This window comes from Trachypithecus francoisi, unplaced genomic scaffold, assembly GCF_009764315.1.
Source record: "Trachypithecus francoisi isolate TF-2019V2 unplaced genomic scaffold, Tfra_2.0 Lachesis_group12, whole genome shotgun sequence".
NCBI lineage: Eukaryota > Metazoa > Chordata > Mammalia > Primates > Cercopithecidae > Trachypithecus > Trachypithecus francoisi.
In genome coordinates this window covers 62,253,942-62,263,620 of record NW_022681457.1, presented here as the reverse complement: position 1 = coordinate 62,263,620, position 9,679 = coordinate 62,253,942, and the positions used below count along the sequence as shown (strand labels likewise).

The 9,679-nt window shown below is 53.7% G+C and overlaps 1 protein-coding gene across 2 annotated transcripts in view; it reads left to right on the top strand.

Moving 5' to 3' along the window:
* Nucleotides 1-2,646: 2,646 nt before the first annotated feature.
* Nucleotides 2,647-9,679, top strand: part of RHPN2 (rhophilin Rho GTPase binding protein 2) — an 87,644-nt gene continuing 80,611 nt past the window's right edge. For both annotated transcript variants that reach the window (XM_033225616.1, XM_033225615.1), the window contains exon 1: nucleotides 2,647-2,768. In XM_033225616.1, coding sequence (XP_033081507.1) covers nucleotides 2,703-2,768 — 66 coding nt within the window. In that variant the 5' untranslated portion in view covers nucleotides 2,647-2,702. The remainder of the gene's footprint in view (nucleotides 2,769-9,679) is intronic.

Genomic DNA, 9,679 nt, shown 5'->3' with positions numbered 1-9,679 from the left:
AATGTCTAACGATGTCTGGTTCTGCGCAGCTGCAGCCCCAAGCACTGACACTCAGATGGCTCATATGGCCAGGAGATGCCCCGCTGGGACTCATACAGAGAGGTGCCCCTTTCTGCTGAAGATGCTCAGGAAGTAGTCTTTGGGTGGGCTGGTGTGTCTTTAACACCACGCGTCCTTTTCTTACTCTTCATCCTTTCTATTTTTTACATTATTTATGTATTTACTTACTTATTTGAGAGAGTCTCACTGTGTTGCCCAGGCTGGAGTGCAGTGGCACGATCTGGGCTCACTGCAACCTCCACCTCCCGCATTCAAGCGATTCTCCTGCCTCAGCCTCCTGAATAGCTGGGATTACAGGTGCATGCCACCATGCCCGGCCAATTTTTATATTTTTAGTAGAGATGGGTTTCACCATGTTGGTTAGGCTGGTCTCAAACTCCTGACCTCCTGATTCTCCTGCCTCGGCCTCCCAAAGTGCTGGGATTACAGGCATGAGCTACCGTGCCCGGCCTATTTATTTATTTATTTTATTATTATTATTGTCTTGAGACGGAGTTTCACTCTTGTTGCCCAGGCTGAAGTGCAATGGCCCAATGTCGTCTCACTGCAACCTCCACCTCCCAGGTTAAAGCAATTCTCCTGTCTCAGCCTCCCGAGTAGCTGGGATCACAGGCGTGTGCCATCAGGCCCAGCTAAATTTTTTTTTTTTTAATAGAGATGGCGTTTCACCATGTTGGTCAGGCTGGTCTCATACCCCTGACTTCAGATGATCCATCCGCCTCAGCCTCCCAAAGTGCTGGGATTACAGGCATGAGCCACTGTGCCCGGTCTATTTATTTATTTTTAAACAGAGAGTCTTGATCTGTTGCCCAGGCTGGAGTGCAGTGGCAACGATCATAGCTCACTGCAGCCTCCACCTCCTGGGCTCAAGGAATCCTCCTGCCTCAGTCTCCTAAGTAGCCGAGACTACAGGCTACAGTCTCCTGAGTAGCTGAGACCTGTGACATCTATCGCGATCGCTAAGAGCAGTCCCTTTGTTGGGGGAGAAGCAGTTGTAACAGCAAGCAGTGGCCGGGAGGAGCATGGCCCCGCGGGCTGGATGTCCCTGCTTAGGTGGCAAGGTCCTGGCTTCAAGTGCTGCCAGGCATCTGCCCACAGAGTCTAGCACCCAGCAGGAGGTTGGTGGGAGACTGATACAAACCCTGTCCCCATGGGTCACCCTTTCCCTCCTAAACTAAGTTCATCCCTACTTTCCAACACTCACTTTTGTCCTACTACCCTCCATCAGCCCGAGAAAAAAAGAATCCAAGAATAATAAAAGAGCCCCATTTTGCAGTCGAGAAAACCGAGGTCTGTAGTGGTGGTGAAGAACTGTGCTCCGGGCTGGGCACAATGGCGAGCACCTGTAATCCCAGCACTTTAGGAGGCTGACGAAGGAGGATCACTTAGGTCGGGAGTTTGAGGCCAGCCTGGATATCATAGTGAGACTCCGCATCTGTTAACAACAGCAACAAAAAAACAAAAGCCGGGCGCAGTGACTCACGCCTGTAATCCCAGCACTTAGGGAGACAGGCGGAGGCGGACGGATCACGAGGTCAGGAGTTCAAGACAAGCCTGGTCAACAAGGTGAAACTGTCTCTACTGAAGATTAGCCGGGTGTGGTGGTGGACACCTGTCGTCCCAGCTACTCGGGAGGCTGAGGCAGGAGAATCGCTTGAACCCGGGAGGCGGAGATTGCAGTGAGTCGAGATCGCACTCCAGCCTGGGCGACAGGGCGAGACTCTGTCTCAAAAACAACAACAACAACAACAAAAAAGCCGGGCGTGTTGGCACGCGCCTGCAGTCTCCGCTACTTGGGAGGCCGAGGCTGGAGCATCGCTTGATCCTGGGAGGTCGAGGCTGCAAAGAGCCGAGATCGCAACACTGACCTCCAGCCTGGGTGACAGAGCGAGGTCCCATCTCTTAAAAAAAAAGATCTGTGTTCAAGGACATCCGCCGTGTCTGGGGCACAAAACTCCTCCTGATCCCCTCTCTCAGGGCCATCCGGGAGCCCAGCGGATCCCACTCGTCTTTGCAGCGGGGACGGGGAATCGGCTCCCCATGCCAACAAGCCCGAGTAGTCCGGGCAAGGCGCTCGGCGGCGCAATCAACACTCCCTTGGCCATGGGCTCCCCTCCTGGGAAAAGCTTTTCTAGACCGCTGGGCCCAGGGCCCAGAGCTACCGCCGCGCCCTCGACGTGGCGTCGAGTCTGGCCCCTTCCCCCGCGGCGCGCAGGCTTCACCCGGGAGGGACGCGCCTGGACCCACGCCCTCCTCACTGACTCCCTGGGCTCCAGGGCAGGGCGCAGGTCCACAGCCAGGGCTTCGCTGCGGCCCCTGAGACCCCCGTGCCTTCCCTGCGCTCTCGCGGAGCTCGCAAACTTGAGCCAGCCACGACGCCCAGAGACAACTCCGAGGCGCTGCGCCCAGGGCACAGGTCTCCGATGACGAGCGCCGCAAGGGGCACGGGCTCGGGGCCCGCCACGGGGCGGGGAGCGTCTCCAAGGCTCCCGGGCTCGGCCCCAGGCGGGGCTAGAAGGGCCGCCGGACTGGACTGGAGTGGAGGGACGGGGAAGGGCGGGGCTAGGGGCGGGGCCGCACGTCCTCTCCGGCCAGTCTCAGCCGCCGCGCCTCAGTCCGCCCTCCGCTCCCGCGCCGCCAGCATGACCGATGCGCTGTTGCCCGCGGCCCCCCAGCCGCTGGAGGAGAAAGACGGCTACTTTCGGAAGGTGTGCGACTTCGGGCGGGCGGGGAACTGCGGGCCCCAGACCGCCTTTCCCCCAGGCCCTGCAGGGGCTGTAGGAGCGCGCGGTCGGGGTCCACCAGGCCGGGGGGGGGGGGCTCACTGGGCCGGGGCTGGCCTGACGGAGGCCGGCGGGGAGGAGGGGGTCGGCGGTGTCCCCGGCGTCCCGGGCAGGTGGCATCCGGGGCTGGGCGGGGAGTAGGGGAGGCGCATGTGGCCGCCCCGCGCAGGTGCGGGCGGAGGACCTGGAGGGGTGGTTGGGTCTCCCCCTCCACCCGCCGCCACCCCTCATTTGCGATCCCTGGTGCCTGGGGAAAGGAGCCGTTCCTGGCTGCGCTGGCGCCCTTGGCCTCTGGGCGCGTTACAGGAGCGCTTAGTGGGAGCGCGGGTGGAGACAGACCATTCCAGGCGGGTTGGCGGTCTCATATTTATTTTAGGCGCTCTGTCGCCCAGGCTGGAGTGCAGTGGCGCGTTTATAGCTCACTGCAGCCTCGACTTCCTGGGCTCCAGCGATCCTCCCGCCCCAGCCTCCCGAGTAACTGGGACTGCAGGCGCGGCACCTCGCCACGTTAATTTTTTTTAGGACTGGGGTATCGCTCTGTTGCCCAGACTGGTCGCGAATTCTTGGGCTCAAGGGATCCTCCCTCCCCAGTCTCCCAAAGTGCTGGGATTACAGGCGTGAGCCACTGCGCCCGGCCGGCGGTCACTTTTTGCCTCCAAAATGCTTCCAACGTCCGCCTGTGGGACTTTTCAGGGAGCAGGGGAGAGCCGCTGGTGGGAGGGAGCCTCTGGCGTTGCCCCCTCCCCGGCTCCGGGTGGTCCAGGAGGGCGTGAGCACTGCAGGTGAGGCCCACGGTCTTGTGCGTCTCACTGTGTGCCAAAGCGGATTTGTCTTGTTGTCCGGGAGACTTGGCGGGGGCTGGCGGCGGGCGGCGGGTGCGGGCCTCGCTGGCTCTTGGCACGTTCAGGAGCTCCTGGGCTCACACTGCGGACTTCTGCCCAGAAGATAACAGGCAGGGAGCTCAGTACCTCAAAAGCGACCCCAGCCTGCGGAGCAGGGGCCCTGAGATACCCGCAGGCGGCAGGGTCTGGGCTACAAAGATGCTTTGGAGCCGGGAGTCATGGTGATACCTTCCACGCCTTCCTACCTCTAGGTCCTGAGCAAGTCTAAAAATAGCTTTTGGCTCTTGGCCAGTGATCCCTGAGTGGATGGAGAGATTGTTGTTGATTTTCGTTTTTTTGATAGATAACGACAGTGCATAATTATAAATAGGGAAGTGAAACTTTCCCATAAACGAATCAATTCTTAATTGTTCAAAGCCTTAGGATCCAGTTCCTAAAATAGTCTTGGCATCTTCCTCCTTCTTCCAGGTGACACAGAGAGACTTTGGGCTTTGCTCACTGGTGAGGAGTCCTGGGCAGGACAGTGTGGGACAGAGTGGGAAAACTTCTTTTTTGTGAAGTTGCTTTTAGCATTAAAAAAAAAAAAGTAGTTTTGAGGTATATTTAAGTTCAAAGATGTCATCATGGAATTACAGGATTATAACTTCTAATTATGTGTGGCGTTTGGGACAGAGGATCACAGGCCATGGAATTGCAGGAGGAAGGCCTGGCCTGGGAATTCCTATGTCTGTCCTCGGGGCCTGAGAGCCACTCCCACAAAATTGCTGTGTGTCCTTCGCAAGTTGCTGCCTCTTTCTGGGACTTTTCCTCCCCAGATTGTTTTCTGAGCAGGTGTAGCTCTGGAACTCCAGCAGCACCTGGGGGAAAATGGCAGCGAGAGGAGCACACCTGTGAGGGGTGGTTCCAAGCCTCCCAGAACACGTTTTCCTGTGGGAGCCCTTCATGTCTGTGAGCCCAGGAAAGGACTTCTTGCTCCCTTCTGGGAAAGAGTGAATGGCAAGAGAGCTGGGAAAGGTGCACAGTTGGGTGTTTTTCGTTTCTTCTTCTTCTTCTTCTTTCTTCTTTCTTCTTTCTTCTTTCTTCTTCTTCTTCTTCTTCTTCTTCTTCTTCTTCCTTTTCTTCTTTTCTTCTTTTCTTCTTCTTCTTCTTCTCAGTCTCACTCACTCTGTTGCTCAGGCTGGAGTGCGCAGTGGTGTGATCTTGGCTCACTGTAACCTCTGCCTCCCGGGTTCAAGCAGTTCTGCCTCAGCCTCCCAAGTAGCTGGGATTACAGGCGCCTGCTACCATGCCTGGCTAATTTTTTGTATTTTTAGTAGAAACGGGCTTTCACTGTGTTGGCCAGTCTAGTCTTGAACTCCTAACCTTAAGTGATCCACGTACCTCAGCTTCCCAAAGTGCTGGGATTACAGGCGTGAGCCACTGCACCTGGCTTTATTTATTTATTTATTTATTTAATTTTCCTGTTGCCCAGGCTGGAGTGCAGTGGCACAATCTCGGCTCACTGCAACCTCCATCTACCAGGTTTGAGTGATTCTCCCACCTAAGCCTCCCCAGTAGCTGAGACTACAGGCGCGTACCACCATGCCTGGCTAACTTTTGTATTTTTGGTGGAGACAAGGTTTCGCCGTGTCGGCCAGGCTGTTCTTGAGCTCCTGACCTCAGGTGATCTGCCCACCTCGGCCTCCTAAAGTGGGGTGTTTTTTAGATGCAGTTTCTCTGGTGTTCGATGAGAGAATTAAGGGTGCAAAATAAGAGGAATCGTTGCTTTACAATTAAAACCGTCAATTTTGGGCCGGGTGCGGTGGCTCAAGCCTGTAATCCCAGCATTTTGGGAGGCCGAGACGGGCGGATCACTAGGTCAGGAGATCGAGACCATCCTGGCTAACACGGTGAAACCCCGTCTCTACTAAAAATACAAAAAAAAAACTAGCCGGGCGAGGTGGTGGCGCCTGTAGTCCCAGCTACTCGGGAGGCTGAGGCAGGAGAATGGCGTGAACCCGGGAGGTGGAGCTTGCAGTGAGCTGAGATCCGGCCACTGCACTCCAGCCTGGGCGACAGAGCGAGACTCCGTCTCAAAACAAAAAAAAAAAAAACCCGTCAATTTTGAAAATGAGACCTTGGAACAATTGTTGTGCTACTCCATGTTAAGTCATACCAGTTCAAAGAGTCTATTTGTCCTAGGAAAATAAAAGGTGTTGACTTTGAATCTTTCCTGATCTATGACCTGAGCCAGTTTGACCTAAAGCAAATGAGGGCCAGGTGTGGTGGCTCACACGTGTAATCCCAGTAGTTTGGGAGGCCAAGGTAGGTGGATCTCTTGAAGTCAGGAGTTCCAGACCAGCCTGGGCATCATAGCAAGACGTTGGCTCTATAAAAAATTTTAAAAAATAGGCCGGGCGCGGTGGCTCAAGCCTGTAATCCCAGCACTTTGGGAGGCCGAGACGGGCGGATCACAAGGTCAGGAGATCGAGACCATCCTGGCTAATACGGTGAAACCCCGTCTCTACTAAAAATGCAAAAAAATTAGCCGGGCATGGCAGCAAGCGCTTGTAGTCCCAGCTACTTAGGAGGCTGAGGCAGGAGAATGGTGTGAACCCGGGAGGCGGAGCTTGCAGTGAGCCGGGATCGCGCCACTGCACTCCAACCTGGGCGACTGAGCGAGACCCCGTCTCAAAAAAAAAAAAAAAAATTTTAAAAATAAAATGAAAACAAAAGAAAACGAATGAAAGGCAAGTGCTGGCCAGGCGCAGTGACTCATGCCTGTAATCCCAGTGTTTTGAGACGCTGAGGCCGGTGGATCACTTGAGGTCAGGAGATCGAGACCATCCTGGCTAACACGGTGAAACCCTGTCTCTACTAAAAATACAAAAAATTAGCCATGCGTGGTGGTGGGCACCTGTGATCCTAGCTACTCGGAGGCTGAGGCAGGAGAATCGCTTGAACCCGGGAGGTGGAGGTTGCAGTGAGCCGAGATCACGCCGCTGCACTCTAGCCTGAGCAGCAGAGCGAGACTCCGTCACAAAAAAGAAGAAGGAAAAGACAAAAGTGAAGAAGTTGGGTGGGGAATGGCTGGAGATTCAGGGAGAAGGTGGGCTGGGGAGGGGTCCCAAGAGTTAAGGAGGGGGTGAAGATTGCCAAAAGCTGCTGCATTCATTGTGTGGCTGAGCCAGTAGGGGGCTTCCCTTCTTGTATTTTTTTTTTTTTGAGATGGAGTCTTGCTCTGTCCCCCAGGCTGGAGTGCCAGTGGCACAATCTCAGCTCCCTGCAACTTCCACCTCCTGGATTCAAGCGATTCTCATGCCTCAGCCACCCGAGTGGCTGAGACTACAGATGTACGCCACCATGCCCGGCTAATTTTTGTATTTTTTAGTAGAGACGGGGTTTCACCATGTTGGTCAGACTGGTCTCGAACTCCTGACCTCAAGTGATCCACCCACCTTGGCCTCCCAAAGTGCTGGGATTATAGGTGTGAGTCCCTGCACCTGGTGCTGTATTTTGACTGTTGGGATTTTTGTTTTTGTTTTTGTTTGTTTTGAGACAGAGTGTGGCTCTGTTGCCAGGCTGGAGTGCAATGGCAGGATCTCAGCTCACTGCAACCTCCGCCTCCCGGGTTCAAGTGATTCTTCTGCCTCGGCCTCCCAAGTAACTGGGACTATAGGCACGCACCACCATGCCCAGCTAATTTTTGTATTTTTAGTAGAGCTGGGGTTTCACCATGTTGGCCAGGATGGTCTCAACCTCTTGACCGCGTGATCTGCCCTTGTTGACCTCCCAGAGTGCTGGGATTACAGGCGTGAGCCACCGCGCCTGGCGACTGTTGGGATTTTGTGCACACTTAAGGATCAAATGAATTTCCACTGAAGTCAGGCTTCTCTTTCATCCTGTTCTCTGTATCATGCCTTCCCTCCCCTTTTCTTTAAAATGACATTATGCTCCATTCATCCGAAAAGGATTTATGGAGCAACAGCTCGGTGCTTGACCCCTGGTTAGGTTCTGGGGCACTCCGGACCCTGACTCGATATGGTTTCTTTGGCAGCAGTTCCCAGCAGGTCTCGTTTCCTGGAGTGCTGAGCAGTGCTGGGAGTTGGTGCTTTGTTGGGATAGCTCCTGCCATGCTTGAAAAGGAATCTGCCTCTTGGCCTTTTTTGTTTTTTTGAAATGGAGTCTTGCTCTGTTGCCCAGGCTGGAGTGCAGTGGTGCACTCGTGGCTCACTGCATCCTCTGCCTCCAGGGTTCAAGCGATACTCCTGCCTCAGCTTCTCAAGTAGCTGGGATTACAGGCGCCCGCCACCATGTCCAGCTAATCTTTGTATTTTCAGTAGAAATGGTGTTTCACGATGTTGTCCAGGCTGGTCCTAAACTGCTGACCTCAAGTGATTCGCCCGCCTTGGCCTCCCAAAGTGCTGGGATTACAGGTGTGAGCCACCGTGCCTGGCCTGGAATCAGCCTCTTGGCTTTAGAGAGCAAAAAGTGGGGTGGTCCACAGGCCTTAATCAGAGCTTCAGCTGTGTTTTGTGTACCTAATTGCTCAGAAGTCCCTTATGTGGGCTGGGTGTGGATCCTGAATGTGTAAGACAGTCGTCACTGGAGGGGGATGGAGGGAGTCCCCTTGTTTTTTTTGAGACAGAGTTTCCCTTTGTTGCCCAGGCTGGAGTGCAATAGCACAATCTCAGCTCACCACAACCTCTGCCTCCCTGGTTCAAGTGATTCTCCTGCCTCAACCTCCCCAGTAGCTGGGATTACAGGCATGAGCCACCATGCCCAGCTAATTTTTGTATTTTTAGTAGAGACAGGGTTTCTCCATGTTGGTCAGGCTGGTTTCAAACTCCCGACCTCAGGTGATCTGCCCTCTTTGGCCTCCCAAAGTGTTAGGATTATAGGCATGAGCCACCGCGCCCAGCCCTGGAGTCCCCTTGTTAATTGGTCTTTTTGGAATCAGGTGGGGTGACTTGGCTGTACAGAGCCTCAAGACATAACTTAGCCTCAGGTTGGAATTGGACACCCCCAGTACAGATCTCCTGGTCTGGGCTGGCACCTTGGGAGGTCTCTGAGAAAAGAAACCTTTCAGGTCTATTTTTTTTTCTACCTTTTTTTTTTTTTTTGAGACAGAGTTTCACTCTGTCACCCAGGCAGGAGTGCAGTGACGCAGTCCTGGCTCACCACAACTTCCACCTCCCGGGTTCAAGTGATGTGCCTCAGGCATGCGCCACCATGCCTGGCTAATTTTGTGTTTTTAGTAGAGACAAGGTTGCTTCATGTTGGTCTCAAACTCTAGACCTCTGGTGATCTGCCCGCTTCGGCCTCCCAAAGTGCTGGGATTATAGGCATGAACCACCATGCCCAGCCTCAGGTCTATTATAAAATCATGTCTCTTACTTTTTTCTTTCTTTTCTTTTTTTTTTTTTTCTGACAGGGTGTTGCTGTGTCATCCAGGCTGAGTGCGGTGGCATGATCATAGCTCACTGCAGCCTCAACCTCCCTGGCTCCAGCAATCCTCCTATCTCAGCCTCATGAGTAGCTGGGACAACAAGCATGAGTCACAAAGCCTGGCTAATTTTTAAATTTTTTGTAGAGGCAGGGTCTCACTATGTTGCCCAGTCTGGTCTCGAACTCTTTGGGCCCAAGCCTCAGCCTTCCATAGTGCTGGGATTACAGGCATGAACCACCGCACCCAGCTTTCCCTAGCTTCTCACTGTATTTTCTTCTTTCTCATTATGTTACTGTGTTTAAACAGAGGTACAGCTCTGTAAGATTACTATAAATTACTTTCTCAACTTATAAGGAATGGAAATGCAACTTCTTTTCCCCAGATTTTTATGCTCTTCCTACTGAAAATCTTGGAAGAATTATTGTGCTCTGGCCTGTAGTGAAATGCAGAGTAATGTAATTTCTAGACTGCTGCATCCTGATAGAGATTCCTTTTCTGTGACTGCCCCTGTACCCCATAGTACTAAAACGCACAGGAAAATCTGTTCTTGGCCATGAAGAAAAGCA